At 41.2% G+C, this 23,289-nt stretch overlaps 1 protein-coding gene across 1 annotated transcript in view; it reads right to left on the bottom strand.

The window, feature by feature from the left end:
• The window catches only part of LOC135499475 (titin-like), a 176,300-nt gene extending 157,932 nt beyond the window's left edge, over positions 1–18,368 (bottom strand). Inside the window, exons 1-17 of the mRNA XM_064790235.1 lie at positions 18,260–18,368; positions 16,483–16,623; positions 12,645–12,707; positions 10,998–11,112; positions 10,235–10,261; positions 7,155–7,245; positions 6,714–6,839; positions 6,092–6,205; positions 5,481–5,658; positions 4,961–5,184; positions 4,220–4,342; positions 3,617–3,808; positions 3,204–3,318; positions 2,504–2,745; positions 2,164–2,286; positions 1,485–1,676; positions 251–438 (exon numbers count right to left, since the gene is read on the bottom strand). Of these exons, the coding sequence (XP_064646305.1) occupies positions 251–438; positions 1,485–1,676; positions 2,164–2,286; positions 2,504–2,745; positions 3,204–3,318; positions 3,617–3,808; positions 4,220–4,342; positions 4,961–5,184; positions 5,481–5,658; positions 6,092–6,205; positions 6,714–6,839; positions 7,155–7,245; positions 10,235–10,261; positions 10,998–11,112; positions 12,645–12,707; positions 16,483–16,612 (2,243 nt within the window). The 5' untranslated portion in view covers positions 16,613–16,623; positions 18,260–18,368. The remainder of the gene's footprint in view (positions 1–250; positions 439–1,484; positions 1,677–2,163; positions 2,287–2,503; positions 2,746–3,203; positions 3,319–3,616; positions 3,809–4,219; positions 4,343–4,960; positions 5,185–5,480; positions 5,659–6,091; positions 6,206–6,713; positions 6,840–7,154; positions 7,246–10,234; positions 10,262–10,997; positions 11,113–12,644; positions 12,708–16,482; positions 16,624–18,259) is intronic.
• Positions 18,369–23,289: the final 4,921 nt, after the last annotated feature.

The following is a 23,289-nucleotide window of genomic DNA, read 5'->3' as shown; positions in this document are numbered from 1 at the left end:
GTTTAACCGCGAGATAACGTCCTTAAGGATACTCAACGAACTGTTAGGGATAACGTGACATTTGAGCTTTTGAACAACTGGGTCCCAGATTCTAAGTATATCCCAACGGGTGGAAGTGAGCCAGTGAAATTTTTGTCATGGGCTATTTACGCCTTTCGTGAGAAAACCTCTGTTCTTGATCAATTAAAGCTTTTCATGAAAAAATCTCTGTTCTGGCTGTAAAGGCAACAATCTGCACCTCAAAACGTACCCTTCTTGTAATATGACTGGTAGTTGCATCCTCTCCAATAGGGCGTGGCCCATCTTGAATGTCTCGATGCTCTCAGGGAGCACGCGGTTCCTCCGTCGACGATATTTCTTATGGAGTTGTTCGACGGTAATCTCTTGGTTGACCATCTGACTGATCGCGATGAGGATGATTTCAATTTGATCAAGTAACTATGTAAAACAAAGAGAGAAAGAGAATTTGAATCAGATGCCGAGGTGACATTTGTAGCCAGTGGACTCTTCCAGGACTATTGGCGACACCTGTTGCCAACTGACCAAACTGAAAACGTCCCCACAAGCGACCAACTGTCAAAACTGTAAAACTTACCGACACAACAATTTTTAGAAAGTCTTTATCAGTACTTTATAATGATAGAATTCGGGTCATTTTTTACTTCATTTTAGGTTGAGTCTTGTTTTTTTTCAGGAAGAATCGGTTGGACAGTTGATCATGTTGATAAGAATTTTTTTCACAATAATTTAAAGACATATATTCATATCACTTACTAAAGCAAGGTGGGTTAAACCCATGCCTGGTTTTAATTTTTTTTTCTGTGGTGGCTAATTCAAGTCCTGCCTCATGTTTTATGATCTAGAACTATCAAGCTGATCTCGCCATCCAAGGCATTTTGGAATTAATAGAAGCAAGATAGGCACCTCTATGAAGAGTCAGCAGGAAGCATAGGCCTGCATCATGTTGATAAGAAATTTTTTCACAATAATTTAAAGACATATATTCATATCACTTGCTAAAGCAAGGTGGGTTAAACTCATGCCTGTTTTTAATTTTTTTTTCTGTGGTGGCTAATTCAAGTCCTGCCCTCATGTGTTATGATCGAGAACTATCCAGCTGATCTTACCATCCAAGGCATTTTGGAATTAATAGAAGCAAGATAGGCACCTCTGTGAAGAGTCAGCAGGAAGCATAGGCCTGCATCATGTTGATAAGAAATTTTTTCACAATAATTTAAAGACATATATTCATATCACTTGCTAAAGCAAGGTGGGTTAAACTCATGCCTGTTTTTAATCTTTTTTTTCTGTGGTGGCTTATTCAAGTCCTGCCCTCATGTGTTATGATCAAGAACTATCCAGCTGATCTCGCCATCCAAGGCATTTTGGAATTAATAAATGCAAGATAGGCACCTCTATGAAGGGTCAGCATGAAGCATAGGCCTGCAACTACCTTCTTGCAACTAAAATGAAAATAAACCCACCTTATCGGCATTCCTGTGAAAGACAGCAGCCACACTGAGGCGAGATGCCCTCTCATTGATACCCTGTGAGAACTTCTTCCATGCATCCGCCAACTTCTGTGCACGCTCGTTATTTGGAAACACGTCGTACCTCAGTGACCGTCTTAGCACCAATGCTGCCTGCAGGAGCTGCTTACCATATTCGTAAGTGCCCTGCAAGAAAAAATTTTCATCATCAGCAAATTCAATTTTTAACTTTTCGAAATCACAAAAGCAAAAAATCGAGAATAGTAAATGTTCTTTCAATATGCAATGGTATAAGCAACATTTTAAGCTGTGGCTATTTTGCATGACTAAACAATGCTAAAGAAGAGGACAGAGAATTTCCTTCCACTACATAGCACAGACAATTTGCATCTCTCCAGATCATTCACCTCTTGCGATGATGTGGCCAAGCTTTATGGGGTCAGATTCCATTGATTTTGATGTCACACCCAAGGTAATGGTGGAATCATCAAAGGCCGACCTCATAAGTCAACCATTTTGTTTCACGACAACAGAACTCAACCACAAGAGGCACTGATCATAAAAGCACCATATTCACACTTTTCGACCAATCAGCAACAATATCAAACATCACTTGCTCTTGCCTTCGAGTCTGAGTGGCCCAACAAACATAAAAGAGTAAATTTTCTCCTACCCTGGCAGTATTTTCAAATTGTCTATGTTCCTCCTGGAGATTTTCCGCCTCGTCGGGACTTCGGCCCATCTCCGTGTGCGTTTTCACCATCACGTCGCAAAGCTCCAAGATCCAGTAGATCGCCTGGAAGAAGACGATACGAAAATGAGGAACCTGCACAACAAAACCTGCCAACAGAGGGGCCCTGCAGGCAAGTGGACCTTGAATGTAATGAGAAAGCTGTTTCCCGGGTCAATGATTATTGAATATTTCATCCCTGAATTACTCTATGGTCAAAGGGTTCAAAGACTCAACAACAAATAACAAATCATATCAACCCACAATGAACCCCCCTCCCTACCTGGTCAGCGTCTTTCTCACATGTCCTCAGCTGTAATATCTGTTGAAGTTTCAACCTGCGGACATCCGAGAGTTCATCACATCGTACTTTGCGCTCTCGCAACTCCTCCAAAAGTCGCTCGATGTGATCGACCTCGTTTTTATAATCGGGAGTGATGTCTTTCCCGAACGCGTTCTTCACGGGCAGGGAGAGGAGATCGAGTAGGTTTTGGCCCTCTTCTACGGTTTGCTGGGCGGAATCACCTGAAACAGTGTCGTTGAATAATAAAACTAGCAAAAAGGTACGCAAACTATCGACTTTCCTCCTTTTAATCACAACTCCATTTCATAAGTTAAACTGAGAGTTGAGTGTCAATTGTATGAAGATATGAGAACAGCCGGTGCAAAACAAATTAGGTGAAACGTGTCTGGAGGTCTATTTAAAAGTATCTATGTTTTAAGGAACTGTACACAGTGCCGCCTGTTCCCATATCTTCATAAGTTGAGTGTCAATTGGTCATTGTTACATCCAACAGCAAATACTCTGTCGACCTAGTCGGCTGGGGAAAGATGGCGCACTTGCAAAAATCGCAAAAATATAAGATTTCATTGTTTACAGTTGGTGCAGACGTTTTCAGGTTTACAGTATATGTTTGAACAGCATGAATTATTGCCAAGAGGCAAGCGTACATTCAAGACTTCCAGAAATCTTTCCTACTTACATATAGCATCACATTTGTTCTGTAGAGTCTGCAACGCCTCCTCAGCGGATGACACGTCCTCAGCTACGATGTCGGTACAGAGAAGCTCCAGCAGGTCGTCAAGACGATGAGAAAACTGGAATAGAAAATGGTGACAGAAGCTTTACTTTTAAAATTCTCATGACAATGGCCCAAAAACACCCCTACTTCATGAAAAATCTTCGAAATTGACCATGAAATTTCGGAACACAATCGGGGATATTGATGAGAAATGCAGTGCACACCCTTCTTTTTCAAGCTCCTCGATCCGCCCCTGACATGGTAGCCAGACTCAAACTGCAACAGACAACAGCAGTCATCTCTCAAACTGTTATCTCTCAAACTGAGAATGCACAAAAAGAATGTGCATTCCGTCCCTCCACTCATAAACGTACCTCTTCGGCATATCTATGAAATCGACATGAAGAAATAACAAGATTTCTCCGCCGTTCCAACCGGTTGGCATAACTACGGCAAACGGTGTCCATGTAGTCGCGTTGTGCCTGGACGTCGTCAGCTGCTGCGTGGCCCTTTGCTATCAAAGTGTCGGCATCATGGCGGAGCTCAGCGTACGTGCCATAGGTTTCCTGAAAGGGGAGGTGATGTTATGTTCTAAGTTTTGTATATCAGTGGTGGTCCAAGGCTCAAATCCAGTGCCACATCAGTGGAAGCCAGACCATAAAACATCAACATCAACAACATTTACATTTACTTTAAAGGAAAAAGTCTGTAAAATCGTCAAGAAGGTAGGGTGGAGTTGGACCCCAACGTCGATGTCAGCTCAGTGGGCGTGCCATCCAGTTCCAAGGCAATAGTTTGATTGTGGCAACATAATTCTCTCCGAGAGTCTGATGAGAGCACCAAACATTGGGGCAATCCCATTTTGCTTTTCAGCAGAGGTAGTTTCTTCGCCAGAGACTAGGTTTGATATTTGGACCACACTTTGTGAGTTGGGTGACAGAAACTGCCTTCAGACACATTAACACCTTTCTACTTACTGTACACTTCAACTCCAGCTGTTCTTGCCTCTTCCGGTGTTCATCAGCAGTCTTGTATGAATCGCCTATCTCAACCTGAGATGAGAGTAACTTTTCAGCAGGTCCCAGGATCCATTCAACCACCTGGAAAGAATCAAGCATATCTGTCATCAAAGAGGAGAAAGAGTGACTGAATCAAGCATGGATCAAATATATCTGTCATCCAAGAGAGCAAAAGTAGACTGAATCAAGCATGGATCAAGCATATCTATTATCCAAGAGAGCAAAAGTAGACTGAATCAAGCATGGATCAAGCATATCTATTATCCAAGAGAGCAAAAGTAGACTGAATCAAGCATGGATCAAGCATATCTATTATCCAAGAGAGCAAAAGTAGACTGAATCAAGCATGGATCAAGCATATCTATTATCCAAGAGAGCAAAAGTAGACTGAATCAAGCATGGATCAAGCAAATCTATTATCCAAGAGAGCCAAAGTAGACTGAATAAAGCATGGATCAAGCAAATCTATTATCCAAGAGAGCCAAAGTAGACTGAATCAAGCATGGATCAAGCATATCTATTATCCAAGAGAGCAAAAGTAGACTGAATCAAGCATGGATCAAGCATATCTATTATCCAAGAGAGCCAAAGTAGACTGAATCAAGCATGGATCAAGCATATCTGACTTGATTTGACCAACTTCACTCTCACCTATAGTCTCTCATTACCCCCATATACCACACCGGCACGTAGACTTACCGTCTTAATTCCATGTTCGAGATCAGTAAACTGGACGTGACTGCTCAACTCCAGCTCCCTCTCTTCCCAATAGTCGCGGATCTTCTCCAGCTTGGCCCCTAACCTTTCTATGGCAATGCGGATTAGACTCTGCATATTTCTCGTATCTAGCGTGACAGTAGCATCCCGACTGCTTGAAAATCCCGAGTCAGCATCGCTGTCTAATTTTTGGAGAAGATCTCGTCCTGAAAGAAAGAGATAGATTGTGTCTTTTTCAGGAAGTAAAATGTCTCGAGGACGTTTAGAACAGGCTCTCAATAACAGAGTGTCTTCTAAAGTCAAATCAGATTTTTTACACAAAACATTTTACCAGCAAACAAAAGACCGCATGGTCACACACCACATGATATTTTGTTCGTTGTACCTATATTTACGTTTGTTTGGGCCCACAATGACTTCCTCCGCCTGATGTAAAAGTGTCTATAGGTATAGAACTATCACAGAGCGTTTAAAACAAATTTAATTTCACACAGTATATCACCTTGTCTGATAACTTTTTCCGGATGATGTATAATGGATTCTTGTAATGTCCTATGGCGGGCGAGGAGTTCCTGTGGGGTGATTTGATCATTGTTCATGAGGTGGATGGAGATTTGCGAGTCCACGGTGTCGAGATGGCTGCATGTTGCTCTCGATTCCCGCAGGAACTTTTCACAGGCCTGAAAAACGAAGAAGACAATTTACATTCTTCTTTTTCTTCTATTTGACACTAGCTTGAGAAGACACAAAACATGTCTCCAGAAATTCTCAAAAATTAAGATGGGTGGAAAACAAATTGAAGATAGGTTTGTCATTGTAACCGACTGAACAATGTCTCAACATAACATCTCATGCCTTGACCCCCACCTAGGCAAATGTCATTTTTTGGTCACTTGCACTTCTGCCTGCACATCATCCTGACCTTCAGATCAACACCATGAGATCTATTTTGAGGTTGTGACATAGTCCTGTCATGGAGGATCATAAAAGATGTCAGCCCTCAGATCTACTTTTGGGTTGGGACATAATCCCATGTTCGAAACCCATTTGAGAACCTAACCCCAATACCTTTCAGAGGTTGTGACACAGTCCTGTCACCAATCTTTTACTTACAGTTCTGCTATTGAGCCAGTGTTCATGGTTGTATGGCAGTGTTCCTCCTAAGTCTGGAGTCAGCTGATGGCGAGGGATGAAGTTCTGGATTTTACTTGCCGATATATACTGCGGCTGGAATAAGGAAAACATTGAATAAGGAAAGATGCAAACTTTAACTGAACAAAAAAGTGTGCTGTTTTTTTCTTCCTTCTTCAGCGTCTGCTCTGGAAGCATTCTGCCTCCAAGGCGGGATGAGCGTTTATCAACGTGTTACTATGGCTAGGCTTAATAGGGTGTTTTGGCCAAGTGACTCAAGTCTTTGGCCAGAGGTAGAGTCTATCATAAGCTACTCATGTTTCTCACTTCTTGGAGGCTTTTGCTTGCCCTCACTACACATGGAGAAGATAAGTACTTGTCCTGATTCAAATGAAGGAGAGGATGACTTCAAATTTCCTGCAAATCCATATCATGTTCTTTTTCGAAGTTGGACTGGAGAGACTCCATGGGAACTTAAAGCCCCGACTGAGGTCCCATGGAGTATCTCCCACTTCTTCTGATGATCAAGGCATGTGACACGAAGTTACTTCTTTCTTTATTGCAAAGCCGGTCAAGGAAAACAAGTGAGTGGCTTTACACTTACTTCGAATCCATATTGCGTTTTTTCTTTACTACGAAAGCTGCCCATACTTATGCTAAGTTTCTGTTTGTCCAAGATTTGCTCCTGTTTGAGGACCAAAACCTGATGAACCTGGCCCGGGATGGTTTGCTGAAAAATAGCGACAAATATTGAAGTGACAGGCGTTTCTTCCAGATGAAAATAGAAGGGGCAGCACATAGCCCCTTTTGAAGTGCTCCCTGCCTTCTCTAAGAAGAGATGACACATTTTTATTACAGATGGGCTGTAACCCTGCATTCCCTCTCAGTTCACCCTGCCTTTTCCAATGTCAATATATAAAATCAGTGTCCTTTCAAATTACAACACGCAACACTAAATGACATGGTGATTATGGAATTCTGAAGACATCAATGGTTGCCTGTATGTGTACAAACTTGAATTGGGTAAAAAATGTAATTTTCTTACTGCGATGAGTTTGAATAACGCTTTGAGATTCTTCCAGTAACCATGGCGATTGTCGATGATGATGCTGACTCCGTGGTACAGGGATTCTTCCCTGAAATCACAAAGAAGACAGTTCAAAAATATGGGCGGGGGGAGGGCAACAAAATACAGATCAAGGTCACGGAAATCAGCCTTTTTTCAGCCCATGGTGTCTAGGAAAAGGTTCTAGGATTTACTATCTTAATCCAAGATGGTTGCAAAGGTCTTTTTAAAATGGCTGACCAAAATAACCTAAGCCCTTCCATCAGAATGTACTCAAATGACTTCGTCCCAAGATTTTTCATCTCAATCAAATATGGTGGCAAAAATCTACTGTAGCAGAATACTCAAGAAGCTTTTTCCTGTTATCATTATTAAATTCGAGCTGCCAAAGTTACTATCTTTGTATCCGTTTGCCTTACTTTCCACCTCAGATGGTAATTAGGCATTTCAAGTTTAAAAACAATCTCAATCCAGTAGGACGTTAAAAAATACATCTATAGGTCAACTTCACAGCACCTTGGAATGTTCACACTCATTCAATTTATAAGAGTAACATGATATGTAAAACTAAATTAATTGGTGTAGATTGGGGTGGAATGGAATTCTCATGGGTTAGAAGGCTATCTAAGGTTATGTCTACTTCTACATTTTACACGCTGAACTAGGAGGCTTTACTGTATACTCTTACACTAAAAAATATGTCAAAGAGACTATGTCTCTGCAAACTGTGGTGCTTAGCTGTGTATGCTCTTGCAATGAAAACAGGGATTCTTCATGATTGTCTCTGCAAGGTGTGGTGGTAAGTAAAATCTCACCACTGCCAGGTAAACCAGAATCTTACCCAGTGTACTTAAAATAATGCAGAGAATGGATATATTGCATATTTGGAGGGCTTCAAGGCAAATGACCTAAGTAATATGGCTAATGCACAGGACATTTTGCCAAACCTGATATAGGTATTTTACTACTTTAAGGGTTGACCACAGGCATCATCATTTTGGCAAGAACTCCTAAAGCAATTAGGGTAGAACTCCTCCAAAACAAAGTGAATGCCACTTTCAAGGGTGGGACGCTGTTCTCTGGAAAACAAAGAGCTGACTCCACCGTTGAAAGTGGTATTCACTTCATTTTGAAAGTGTTCTGATCGGTTAAGGATTTCAAGTTCTAGCCAAAATGGTGAGGCCTAGGTCAACCCTAAATTCATTTTGAAAGTGTTCTGATCGCTTAAGGATTTCAAGTTCTAGCCAAAATGGTGAGGCCGAGGTCAACCCTAAATTCTATTTTCATGGGGCCTTACAACATTTAGTAGTGTTAAAATGTACATGTGTGGCTGTTTTGAGTGTGAGGTCATAGAACATCATGGGTCTCGTATCAAAACGAAAATAATAGTTTGTGTGACACATCCAGTCCATGTTATCATGCCCCTCCCACTCCCAAATAATAAAATATAAACATACGCACAGCATACACATCAATATGTACACAAACTACTCTATCATGTTTGATAGCTATGCTTCATAAGTAGGCCTATATCTGAATACTGGCTGGCCCTCAGCCAAAGTGTAGGTGCACTTCAAAGCAATTTAACAAATACTTATTGTAATTCATAAATAGCGAAAGTTTAATCAGGGCGCACAATCATATAGCGTGGGTAGCAGACTGAAATAATTTGTGTAATATCACTGTGTCCTGTAAAAAGTCATATTGACATGGTCTTTCGGGTTGTGCATTTTGAGCACAATCTACAATGACAGGTCAGATCACATAAAATGAAACTCCTGTCTTCGTGGAAAGCTGTTTAAAAGGACAGCCTTTATCAAAAGACACTGGTTTTGAACCAAAATTGGCAGCTGTGACTGTCATTCCATTAGACCTCTCTAATCAGGACATCTCACTATTGAGGACAGCCATTGTCAGTCCCAGACAGGTTCTGCTGTACATTTGATGAGAGTCAGGATGGGGAGATATGGCAGATAGTTTGCCCCGTGGCAGGTACATCAGCTATCACAGAATGCATCAAAATGCATCAAATGCATCAAATGCATCAAAACGCCATATTGAGTACAAAATTATATACAGTGTTCAAAATACATGCAGAATCAAAGTAGTATTTACCAGCTGTCTAATTGAATGACCTACTTTTAGTGGAATGAGCACATCAGTCCCCTTGACCCACAACTCCACCAATTTCAGGTGACATGTTTTTGCCTGCCATTGTAAAGGATGATAATTTTGGCGTGTTCATGTATTAATGAAATAGCTAATGAGTCGTTTTTTCACATTCTAATATCAGTTTTGCATCGGGTATGTTTGAGGGATCTGATGTGAGATGCAGAGAGGAACATTTTGGAGTCATGCCTGATTTGGCAATGAAGGGTCTGGAAATACCAATGAAGCATCTCCTGATTGACACCTGTTCACAGAGTAAACCCCGATATCAAGGTCTCTGGCCAAACATACAGACTCGAAAAGCAGAATGACTTGAGAACATTTTTAATTCTTTGCTCATTGAAAACCTTCTGCATACACGAAAGCATTTATCGTGCATCACACCTCAAATATCGTGGAAGTTTTGTGCTTTTGACATCCTATGTTTTTGATTTTAGACCCAGGTCAATGTACAGTCATTCAGTGAGATCTACATCCTCAGATGTTCTACATGGAAGGTTCCCGACCTCAAAATATTGAAGTTCTTTGATCTACCACAACTCTGGGAACAGCACTAAGCGAACCAAGCAAATATAGGGCTGAAATGATGATTGCTATGACAATGTATCAGCTGGGCCTTGCACTAAGCATTTTCATTCCTACAAACCAAAAAGCTTTGACCTCAAAAGCCCCTCCCCATCCCCCAAAAAATTAACCTGCATAAGGAACAATAAAAAGTAAGGCAGTAAAAATATAAGAATAACTTGAAATGAAATGAAATTTCTGAAGTGAAATTGATATTTGGTGGACGAAATGGAGAACGGATGGAATGCATACCGCATGGAAGCTAAAGTTTTAAAGCAAGCAAATTTAATAATTCTACAAAACTATAATAATATAGACCATCTTACTTATCACTACTAGTTGATCCCCTATTTCTGTGGATGCAGAAATAACACTTACTAAACACTTAAATACATCTACAAAGTTCTAACAAACATTACTACATTTGTATTTTGGGTGCGCACAGGACGAAGTTTCCGGGGACGAGTTTTCCAGGGACGAATTATCCTCAGGGACGAATTTTCCGGGGATGAATTTTCCTTGGGGACGAATTTTCCTCGGGGACAAATTATCCGGGGGCGAATTTTCCTTGGGGACGAATTTTCCAGGGACGAATTTGCGGGGACGTATTTTCCGGGGACGAATTATCTGGGGACGAATTTTCCTGTAACCCGCACAACATGTATATACATCATACGTCAGAAATTCATTCTGGGCTCTCAAAATATGAAGCCCCCAGATTGCAAAACGTTCAAAATACTCTCGGGGAAGGACTGTCCTGGTCGTCCTTTCACTGCGAGTGACCCTGTTGCATAGCACGTCACGTCACTGCCCCATCATGTGCAGGTTATGTGCATACAGCACGTGATGCTTCATTGTAATCTAATAATTCATCAACACTTGGGTGCAGCCTTTTTTTTTAAAAAAGCCATATGCACTCGGAATCATTAGTTTGATCCAAGTACTGTATAGGATACTTTGCAACAACTGGAACCTTGCCCCATCTCATGATATACTAATTTCCTTTGCGTATCGGTAATGTCAATCGAACCAGGTGGGCCCTCATATCTTTTCCAAACTTTCGAAAAACCATGATGGGTCAATACTTACGAAGGCACTGTAGTGAGATAGGAGATGCAGGCTGCAATGTCATGAGATGGCACATCCTCACATTCAGCATAGGCTGGAAACGTCAAGATGGGTCCGCCATTTTTGTCACGGCCACCTGTAATGGTAACGTAAAGTAGAAAATATACCAAATATACAATCAAGGAACAGGGGGGGGGTTGTTGCTAAAAGTCTTCGCTGGGGCATTATGACTGAATAGAGCATGCAACGAGCCTGCAATTAGTATCTCTTAGCTCTAATTCAAAGATTTTTGTGGCTGCTGAATGAAACAGACTTGTTGTGACTAATTTTCATAAACTTTGACTTGTGCCATGTAATGTATGTTGGGGGATATTTTCGGGGATCAGCTTGGCCGTACCCAAGTACACCTTTTGATAGTCAACTTTCCATCCAAACAGACTCCATACAGTGCACAATGCACAATGCACATTGAAGAGCACGAGCCTGACATACATGTAACCACTCGAACTACTCATTATGGGAAAAAGCATTCAAACCTCACTAATACAATGTAAATGTGTTTCGCAAATCGATTTCAAGGGTTAGTTTCATCGACTAAAAATGTGAGTAACGTCACTCATGCTAGTGTATTTGTTTGCTATTTGATACCGTACAGGATGCGTGGTAATTAAAATATATCATCACTAACATGTTCAATGTATATTTTACCTTGACTGAACTTTTGGAAACGGAGTCAAAATTTACATATTTCGTTTAAATAGCCTCAAGGACTTTAAAACACGTTTTAAAAAAACATCTGATGTTATGTTGACAGGGCTATGTGTCCTAAACATATTGGGAAAGCCATGAGATTGGCATGGAAAAATAACAATAATAAATCTCTCTATGCACACCCTTGCCTAGCTTTCGAATTTGCTGTAATCATACAAAAAAGTCTGACATTGATTTCGACCTGCCTTAATCAGGCTCCCATCACAGAATACAGCCCGATTCACTGTACAGCTCGACTGATCACTACCAGCAGAACCCAAATAAAAATCAAACATTGTCAATCAATTACCGAGTGATTACCAGTGATCTTTTATCAATATCTATTATCACAGTCATGCATTCCACGATATATGATAACAAAAAAGCTACAGGTATAACCGCTGATTGACTTGTTACCAAAGGTTAATAACCCAAATCAAGTACTTATCAAAATTACATTATCATTATCACAACATTAGGCGACACATTTTTTAATGGGTTTTTACCAATGGTCACAAGCCATTGTCTTATGCCTTTATTGAAGGAGGAAGTAATGTGGGGTTAAGCATCTTGCTCGAGGACACTAGTACAAGGGTGATCCTCCCAGGAGACGAACCCAGGACCTCCTGATTTTTCCTGGTGCCCTATTCACTATGCTATGTGTATGAGATACCATAGAAAGGCCCTTTATAAAGGTCGAACCCACGACCTTCGAATTGGGGGCCCTGTGTACAAACCACTCCACACCACGAACAACCCCCTCCCCAGTGGCTTTTTTTTAGGGCTATTCAATCTCTGGAGGAGTCCTTGTCTGGCCATGGATCTTAGCACAATTTTGACTTTGAATAGCTTTTTCCAAGTTTTGCTGCAAGGTTTGACCATACTGAACATAAAATACAGCTGTCCGCTAACACACACCTGTTAGATATATGACTCTTCTTCGCAAGATCTCAATGATTTGTGCTGCTTCAGTAATCCGCGCTGAAAAGAGAAGAGGGAAGATTGATGACACAAATGGAGAATTTGATACCTTTTTGTTCATCCAGTGTCTTTCCATACCCAGGTGAAAACCTGAGATATGAGACAAATGGTCACAAATTGTTTGGGATGAATTTTCCTTTACACTTGTCAGAATAAACAAACCTTTCTTGAGGTCATATTTTGTATTCCTCGGCAGCCTCTCGCTAATGAACATATGATTTCGAATCTGATAATTGGCCATATCTCGCACAATCTGAATTCCATAAGTATTCCAAGATACAATTCATCCAAAAGTTAATCCATGCATAGTCTCAATATTTTAAAAAGTAAACAACCTAAAATCACTTTTTTTGGTGAAATATCCATATGGAATCAATCCTTGTCACAATTTTTTATCTCAGCATCACCTTTTTGTCCCTGATTGAGTAATGAATTGAAATTGATGAATATCAAAACTGCACTTGATAAGTTTTTGACAGCTCTGATCAAACTCTGGCAGTATTGCAAAGTCCTTTAATACCAGATAGTTCCAGTAAAATTCTGACACCGGTAATGCTAATTTTTCACTTCAATCCTGTGGAAAATGTGTAATTAGGTCATAAAAGAGCACTTGGACAGAGAAATCACAACTTGATCACTTAGCCAAGGTCAGAATCTTGCAGTGTGTCAAACATGAAAAGTTTCAATAAGGACACTTTGGGACACAAACAGCCCAGATGGTCAACAATCGAACTCAGGACCAAACTGCTCCATAATATTTTTTTGATTTTGGACCAAAAGCGTTCACCACAACACTGACATGACAGACAATCTCATGCTAGAATGGGATGAATATCAACTAAGTAAATCAATGGCTAACAATTATCTCTGTCCACATATCGACAATCTAAATAAAACCTCCCCGCATGCCCTGGCTGCCTCTGGCCGACTTAGGCTGCTTATCTTCCCCGTCCAGTCATGACATCCATGAACAACCATTGCATGAATTCAGCATAACGGAGCATGCATGCAGGTAAATTATTGAAAATCTCTCTGTACCATTGTCCTGCTGTAAAATATTTGATTTTGTTCACTTTGAAATCGGATATTATTTTGGTATATGTATATTTTATGGACCTGATGCCAATACATGCCATGGAAAAAGGTAAATAAATATATCTGGCTATAGTTTTGAAGTTGACAATTTTAGAATACATACATTAGTGCTATATAGCACAGTAGCAACAAGATGTCTGTTGCTTCTGGCTTTTGCTAACCCAGCAAAATATTTTTATTATTTTCATGATGATTTTTACAGAAATCAGAATCACTCTGTAATAGGCGATTTCATAGGTTATTGCATGTAGAATCTACCAGAACAACCAAATCAAACCTTAGTTTATCAACCTGAGACGGATCTTGAAATATCTCACAATACGCCCCCAAAATTTGACTGCCAACGCCTACATTGTAGAGGTGGTCATGAGGATAAGTCCTATTTCTTCGCCATGTTATAGCCTATACATGTACTCCAATGGCCCCCCAAAAATAAAGCTTCTACAGCAACAAAGGAAGACTCCTAAAAACAAACCAAGGGAAATCTGTCACATCCAACAGCCTTGGCAGCAAGAATACAGACAAAAGGGGGACTCAGGCAAGAAGTCATCAGAGCAAAACCTGCAAAATAAGTACTCAGGTAAAACACCAGAGAGTCACAACGAAATCCAGAACAACATGAAGACTGCCACAACATGCACAAGTAATGAATCGAAATGTCCAATGGTAAAAGAAATCACTGCAAATTATCACACTGGTCAACAAATATCAACACTGTGCTCAGTTTGCCTCCCAAGTTGTCCTTTAAGACCACCGCACTTCTGTAGCTGCAGTTGTCCACCTGGACTGATGGAATTCTGGCACAATCACTCAAGAATTGCACAGATTCACAGCTAGTGCCAGCAGTCCAATCATGATTAATTGCTTGCGCCAGGTTCAATATTTAACAATAAGTCATTCCATAACTGACGATCTGATAAGGGTAATTGCTGAGAAGACTGGAGCAGTCAGGACTTCAGATAATACGACCAGGCGAAGACCATAATTTGTTTTTTTCCACTGGGATGAATTGTCCTCAAAGATGAACTGTCCTCCAGGATGTACTGTCCCCGAAGATAAACTGTCCTCTCAGATGAACTGTCCTCAGGGATGAATTGTCCTCAAGGAGAAATCGTCCTTTAAGACCACCGCACTTCTGTAGCTGCAGATGTCCACCTGGACTGATGGAATTCTAGCACAATCACTCAAGAATGGCACAGATTCACAGCTAGTGCCAGCAGTCCAATCATGATTAATTTCTTGCGCCAGGTTCAATATTTAATAATAAGTCATTCCTAAAGGCAGTCACATATAGCTGACAATCTGATAAGGATAATTGCTGAGATGACTGGAGCAGTCCTACAGATAATACGACCAGGTGAAGACCATAATTTGTTCTTTTCCACTGGGATGACTTGTCCTCGAATGAACTGTCCTCCAGGATGAACTGTCCCTGAAGATAAACTGTCCTCTCGGATGAACTTTCCTCTCGGATGAACTGTCCCCGAAGATAAACTGTCCTCTCGGATGAACTGTCCTCAGGGATGAATTGTCCTCAAGGAGAAATCGTCCTTTAAGACCACCGCACTTCTGTAGCTGCAGATGTCCACCTGGACTGATGGAATTCTAGCACAATCACTCAAGAATTGCACAGATTCACAGCTAGTGCCAGCAGCCCAATCATGATTAATTGCTTGCGCCAGGTTCAATATTTAATAATAAGTCATTCCATAACTGACGATCTGATAAGGGTAATTGCTGAGAAGACTGGAGCAGTCAGGACTTCAGATAATACGACCAGGCGAAGACCATAATTTGTTTTTTTCCACTGGGATGAATTGTCCTCAAAGATGAACTGTCCTCCAGGATGTACTGTCCCCGAAGATAAACTGTCCTCTCAGATGAACTGTCCTCAGGGATGAATTGTCCTCAAGGAGAAATCGTCCTTTAAGACCACCGCACTTCTGTAGCTGCAGATGTCCACCTGGACTGATGGAATTCTGGCACAATCACTCAAGAATGGCACAGATTCACAGCTAGTGCCAGCAGTCCAATCATGATTAATTTCTTGCGCCAGGTTCAATATTTAATAATAAGTCATTCCTAAAGGCAGTCACATATAGCTGACAATCTGATAAGGATAATTGCTGAGATGACTGGAGCAGTCCTACAGATAATACGAACAGGTGAAGACCATAATTTGTTCTTTTCCACTGGGATGACTTGTCCTCGAATGAACTGTCCTCCAGGATGAACTGTCCCTGAAGATAAACTGTCCTCTCGGATGAACTTTCCTCTCGGATGAACTGTCCCCGAAGATAAACTGTCCTCTCGGATGAACTGTCCTCAGGGATGAATTGTCCTCAAGGAGAAATCGTCCTCGAGGACGAATTGTCCTCCAAGATAAATTGTCAGTGATGGATCACACAGAGGAATAGTCCTCTGTTTGAATTCCCTCACTGGTCTCAGATCAGAGGTGAGTATTGTACCGGGAGACATTGTCCTCAAGTAAAATCTTTCGGGGGAATATTTCCTGCGGTGGATTAATGACCAAGGGATGAACTGTCTGCCAACTCACAGAGGAAACCGTCTTGACCAGCATCATTGTTGTGACTCATCAACATTTTTAAGACATCCCAGCGAAATTTAAAGGGGGTTTAGACCATGAGATCGATGATGAGAGGAAAAGTACATTACTTACCTTTGAGATACGGTGTTGGTCCCTGCCTGCTTTGTCTGAGTAGGGAGTCATAACCACTCGGGCTGTAGGCACCCACGTTGGTGGGTTCTCGTGTGAGGGTGCCTTGGTAGCCTCCAGACCTGTTTGCCATGGTCAATCACTCTGCAATAAGAGTTCATGGTGAGCACAACTTGGGATGGGGGTACGGGGGGGGGGGTATTCGAGCAAATACACGATTAGCGTAGGTATCCCCAGGCTGTTCAAATAATTACCTACATGTATCATGTAGTAGCAGTGGGGAGCAGGGTTTCCACAGGGTTTTCTCAAGATAGGGTGCATACCCTTGATATTCAAGACGTTTTGCCAAAATGCACGTACAAGGAAGGATGGCAATCTCAATGCACTGTGGCTGCGGGGAGAGGGGACCCAGATGACCCTCCTGCCGTTTTCACTTGCCTTGAAATCTTGTTCAGAGCATTCCCTATTAAAACATACATATATACAGTGTAGGCTTACATGCCAGCTCAAAATATAGGCCTAACCTTATATAGAAAGCTTTGTTATGCACCTGAATAGTCTAAATCAATGAGATAGGGACAACATACAAGGAGAATGTGACCTACAAGTATGCCAGACCAAACTATTTCTATTGTTGACCTCAAATCATTGTTTGCTTAAAAATTGAGGGATGAGTATTTTCAAGCATGTGTATGAAAATAGGTCCCGGATATGGATAGAATTCAGAAAGGTCTATAGTCAGTGTATAAAGCTCACACCAAAACTACTAGAACCTGGACCAACCGGCGAAAGCGAGACGGTTTTTTTTCTACATTTGTGACCTGTCACAGCAAAACAGGGGTCAGGTTGAGACAGACTGGTTGTTCATTTTAATGTTGTCTGCCTTTGTGAAATCTGAGTACAGTGGAACCTCCCTTAGCCGAGACCTCTCTAGAAAGGACAACCTCTCCAATAATAAGGACACTTGTTTTGGTCCCAAATTGGTTGTTTCCATTCAATTTGACCTCTCTAATCAGGACACCTCTCTAAAAAGGACAGCACTAGTAAGTCCCATGGGTGTCCTTAATAGAGAGGTTCTACTGTACATCAATTTTTTTTATTATCTGCTGGTGTCATTTGGGCTCATCCTCCGTGGGACATGTGCCTGGTTTTGCTGTGATGGGTCACATTTTATCAGGCCAGGCTTCTGTATAACTGCAAAAGTCGTACTCCAGCAATGTACAGTGGAACCTCCCCTACAGAACAGCTCTCTTCTAAGGACAACCTCTCTATTAAGGACACTAGTTTTGTTCCCAAAGTGGTTGTTTCCATTCAATTTGACCTCTCTAATCAGGACCTCTCTATTAAGGGCAGTACTTGTCAGTCCCAAGGGTGTCCTTAACAGAGAGGTTCTACAGTATTGTGAGGCAAAAGCTCAGGTGTCCTGATTATAGAGGTAAAATTGAATGGAAACGGCCAATTTGGGACCAAAACCACTGTCCTTAATAGAGAGGTTGTCCTTAGAAGAGAGCTGTCCTCTAGGGGAGGTTCCACTGCACTTCTTATTTAAGCGCCCTTTAAATCATTATACACCAACCCTAAACATTTCAAAAGGTAGGCTATACGCCTTTTGCTGAAATATCGGCAGGGATCTGCAATCCATGGCCTTATTGAGCGCAGGAGGGTTAGATGGGGCTTACATACTACATAGTACATAACAAATAAAAACGCTGGGGACTTGGTTGGAAAGTTGACAACTCTAAAAACCGCAACGCATGATGAGACAAGCGCACCAACTTACATAATCTATTATTTGTGCAAGCTTCAAGACAGCAGCCAGTATGAGTAATCCATAACTAAGATAAATAATCCGCAAAGCACTGGTAGTCCATAGCGCACGTATCGGAGCTCTTTAAACTTTGGGGCAGTTTCACTACATGAACGCACCCCACTTACGATCGTGTGCAGGTGCGTTACATCAATCAATTTAAAGTGCATTTGATATCAACTAAAGTACTATAATGATATATATTCAGATCACACTAAGCAGACTGTGTGACAAAAATAGTTTATGGGCCATACTATTTATTTTGAATAAACATTTAAAATGAAAACACCTGTTGTTGCAGAGGGAGGTTGTTGGTTTATTTAAAGGGCAATTTAAATGGCAACCTCGATTCCATGTAGACCAATACTTCGATGTACAGCGTACATGTAGCAGATCGAGTCTATACTAACAGACTAATGGGCAACTCTGAATTTGTTAAAGGGGAGCTGCACCCATATGCATTTACACATAAGTTTGGCTGCTTTTTTGTCGGGTCTCGTCCAGTGACCAGAACTGTGTCACATTGGAGACCCGAGGGATACCTGACCTTATCTTATACCGTATTTAAATCTGCCAGAGATGCAACATAGCAATATAGAATGCTGTCTTACATTAAATCTCAGTGACAATATGGATTTATACTGGGGATAAACCATAAAGATGTGAATATAGATATAGGCCTACCAGTACAAATGTTGATACTCCTAACTAGTCCTCATAATAAGCACTTTAAAGACGGCAGGTTTCTTATGATATATAGTAGAACCTCTCTATTAAGGACACCTTCAGAACTGAAAAGTGCTGTCCTTAATAGAGATGTCTCCTGATTAGAGAGGTCAAATTGAATAGAAACAACCATATTTGGGGCTGAAACTAGTGTCCTTAATAGAGAGGTGTCCGCTCAGAAAGGTTCCATTGTATAATGATTATCTGCTGGTGCCATTTGGGCTCATCCTCCGTGGGACATGTGCCTGGTTTTGCTGTGATGGGTCACATTTTATCAGGCCAGGCTTCTGTATAACCGCAAAAGTCGCATTCCAGCAATGTACAGTGGAACCTCCCTTAGAAGGCACCTCTCTATTAAGGACGACCTCTCTATTAAGGACAATAGTTTTGTTCCCAAAGTGGTTGCTTCCATTCAATTTGACCCCTCTAATCAGGACACATCTCTATTAAGGACAGCACTGGTCGGTCCGAAGGGTGTCCTTAATAGAGAGGTTCTACTGTATATGTATTGTAGGGCCTATGGAAGTTAATATTATTAGACCTTTTTGTGTCTTGGAAGCATGTGAATCATGGTAACAGTCCCACTGATCCAAGTATAATTTAGAAGCAATTCATCAACCAAGCTCTTGTGCATTTTGAAACCATGGTTTAGATCTACTGTGAAGCCAGCCAGGTGCTGTTCATTTTGCTTTAAACTTCTTGGAAGCTGTTTGAGATGTGAACAAATTTGTTATGAATTGAATATGATTTTTATTACATACAAGATCACCTTGGCTAATAATCAGTTCATATTTAGGGTACTTACACAACCTTAACAGTTCTGGGGGTCCACCATGATATGGTTGTGGTGTGCATGACATCATCACATGAACATGTGCAGTCTTTGGCCTAGGCTTTGGGTGAATGATAGTAAGAAAAGAAAGTAGGAGATTATTGCCAGTTATTCACATTGTTAGGAATGATGGTCATTAGGAAGATTTAAAGAAATATCTGAGACAGTTAGCTTTATGAACCTTATTGTTTTTGCAGGTTGTTAGGCCAAAAGATAATAAGATGTTTCTCTGTCCTTTATGCCTTTATATCTACCATCGAAAAACTATATGAGAAGAGGATTTTCATAACTTTGTCACTTTATTGTCCGATGGAAACAGAGGAATCTGATGTGCTACCAGTACGACCACATGATGTCACTCTTCTTCACCAGTCTGGCTATGCTGTGAACCCTGCTTTGCGAGCATTCACCAATTCGTGGTGTATTGCACTTCATACGCACAGAATTATCCAAGTCGTGTCCACCAATACTCCATTAAGAGTGATCTAGGAGTGCTTTTCTGAAATAAAGGTTTGCTTAAAAAGCACACATCTGCGCATGTCTTTGTTGTTTTTATTGATGAACTCCAAATTTCCTCTGTCAATTGGGTTAACATTGCTCGACAGTCAATAAGAGTTAGTGTCAGGTATCTTTGAGATTTGTTTTCCCCTTGTCGGTACAGCGAGTGCCGAGTCTGTGAAATCTGCACCATCTGTAGTCATCGTCATCCGTTTACAATTCACAAAACAGTGGCATGTCCCCCCCCCCCCCGAGGCTTTGCTTTTATAGAAAGCCTACCACTCGAGAGGGCAAGCTCATGGCTTTTGTTGATTATTGTGGCCAAACGTGCCAAATCAATGTATCGTGTTCATTGGCCCAGAGACATTCTTTTCGGCTGGCCAGAGTCCTATCACAAAGGTTGCGTACTTTGCTAGCCCTTGCCCTGGGGCCAAGACACCAGGAAGGCCAACAGGGGACCACAGTTTTACGTTTCTTTTCAAAGAGAGAGAACTAGGCAGTTTTTGGTCGAGTATCTTCGAGAAATGATCAGACGGGGACCTGTTGTTACTGGACATCTATTCCCACTTTGGCACGGTCATGGATTGAGCAACTTGGTCAGAGAGCAGAGTATCATGGAGTAGACTCTTACAGCAGCCTGATTTTGTCATCCTGTTTATCTTCCTATCTGGGCTGTCACTGTTGTACCAAATAAATGCAGGGAAACTGGTGTCTATAGTGGAGGCAGTGGGAGGCTGTGACTGAGGCCATGGTCCAATGATGAGAGGGCTATTTTTGTGACTTCTCCATCTGGTCAGCTGGGCTATCTGTAGTAGTGCCATTGTTTAAAGTACACTGTTCAACTGGCTTGAGCCTGTCGACGCAATGTCTGACATTTGTCTTTGGTGCGGACAATCGCGTCATAAGCATACCCTGCTTTACACACAGCAAGAGCAGTCAAATGGTAATGTCCTTTGTTATTTAAGGTGCACAAGGGCACATTTCGATGCTACTGGTTTTACCCAGCATGAAACTGATACTGATGACACTTTTTAGTGTCATCACTGAAACTGATGACACTAAAAAGTGTGTCATTTCCAACCTCCATTGGAAGGCAAACCATAGGAACATAGGAACCAGCGAGATTTCTATTTGACCTATTTTAAAGGTCAAAATCTGGTAAGCACAACGGGCGGCTACGGTGAAAAGTTTCGATTGGTGATGGTGTCCCAACAGGCGAGTCAATAAGAAAAAACTGTTTCTCTTTCATAAAAACTTTATTGTTGTACATTACAAGGAAAACACATGACGATTTGGAATGTACTGTAGGAGGAAACCCGCATACCGGGAGAAAACCTTCGCAATCGGAAGGAGTCGTCATCTCCATCACACAGGTGACAGGTGCTTATGTTTGAAATGACTTAATACATTGTACATCATAGTTCATACAATGATCAAAGTACATTATTTTTTTGTTGCACCACTCCGAAAGCCCAATACAAGAAGAGGACCAGGAGATAGGATGGTAGCACTATCCCTTTAAGATGTGGTCAACTTCTTTACAAGATGTCACAAAGAAACACTGATAAGTGTCCTTGCAACACAATGCTAAAATGAGATCAAACACAATAGACTCAACTACTCCACCACAATGGTTTGAGTTAGCACTAAACCTCTTCATGCATTCACATGTATAGCTATTGTATTAAAGCCTATTGTTCATGCCTTCAGCTGAGCCATGTTAGCTTACAATAGGTTTGGTCACTGCTGTTGATTTGCAGGACCCAATTTGAATAACAAAGGAACCACATTTGTCATGGCCACTGGACAGAGCTGGCTGCCACTTAGCATGACAAAAGCAGCAGTTCTGACATGTCATTTGCATGACAAAAGAGGTGACCTTGACAGGGCAAAGATTAAAAGTTGGCTTTGCCATACTTTTTCGCAAAGTCATGGAGTCTAGATCTCATTTAGACATTTAATCAAATACCAAATATTTACAAACAGGATTTACAAATACATTCATACAGGACAAACATTTTAAAACGTCTGAAAGTTGACGTTTTTAAATGACACTTTTCTCAATCAATTCAGTATGAAGTCCAAAATTCTCATGACGGCAGGTACCATTGAAAACTTAGGGTCCCCAGTAGCCGTAACAAAACATGCATGCATGCCACCATTGTTGAATGACACACTTTGACAACGGCTCACTGTGTGACCACTAGGGAAGGACCAGTCTTTAAATTTCAATAAAACAGTGATAGTTTATCAAACTGTTTTAGTTCAATTGGAAAGATGTTTTGGTATTTCAAGAGGGAGGTAATTCAAATTCAACTTATCACTGTTGGTCTGTTGTCTCGAGCATGAAGGTACATGTACTGAGCAACTGATCCAGCCAGTGTGAGGTTAGGTCCAGGGCATCGGAGCCCAGGCCATGTCAGTTAATTCTGTGGTACTGATGAGATTGAGAAACAGAATGAAAGGCCTACGGTTCCATCAGACACATGTGTTCTTGTTTCGTGGGGTCAGCGATACAAAAACACATGGACCCCATGTCTTAAGTGATGGATATACCAGTAATTAAATATCTGATGAATTCGGTGATTTTTAAGCAGAATAATAACTTTTGCCTGAAAAGAATTTCAGGGTCCTCATATGCCCAAGGCGGCTGTTGATTCCTCTGGTAGCCACAAACAACCCATCCCCCCCCCCCCCCAAATTGTTGTTTCTTCTTATCTTAAGCAAAAAATTAAGCTTGAAAATTATTTTGTTTGGGTTCTGTCGTGCCTTATCATTGGCTACCTTGTTAGCCAGAAACAACCCAACCCCCCATAATTTCAATTCATTCTTTGAAAAGTGTAAGATTTTGAACCATGGTACAAGTCATGGTCATAACCAAACATAGATTAAAATAATCTATGCTTTTCATAAGCAAGGCATATTTGCCTTTTCACCATCCGAAAAA

Source organism: Lineus longissimus, chromosome 15, assembly GCF_910592395.1.
Source record: "Lineus longissimus chromosome 15, tnLinLong1.2, whole genome shotgun sequence".
Lineage (NCBI taxonomy): Eukaryota > Metazoa > Nemertea > Pilidiophora > Heteronemertea > Lineidae > Lineus > Lineus longissimus.
The sequence above is the reverse complement of the archived record's forward strand: the minus strand, read 5'-3'. Positions and strand labels throughout refer to the sequence as shown.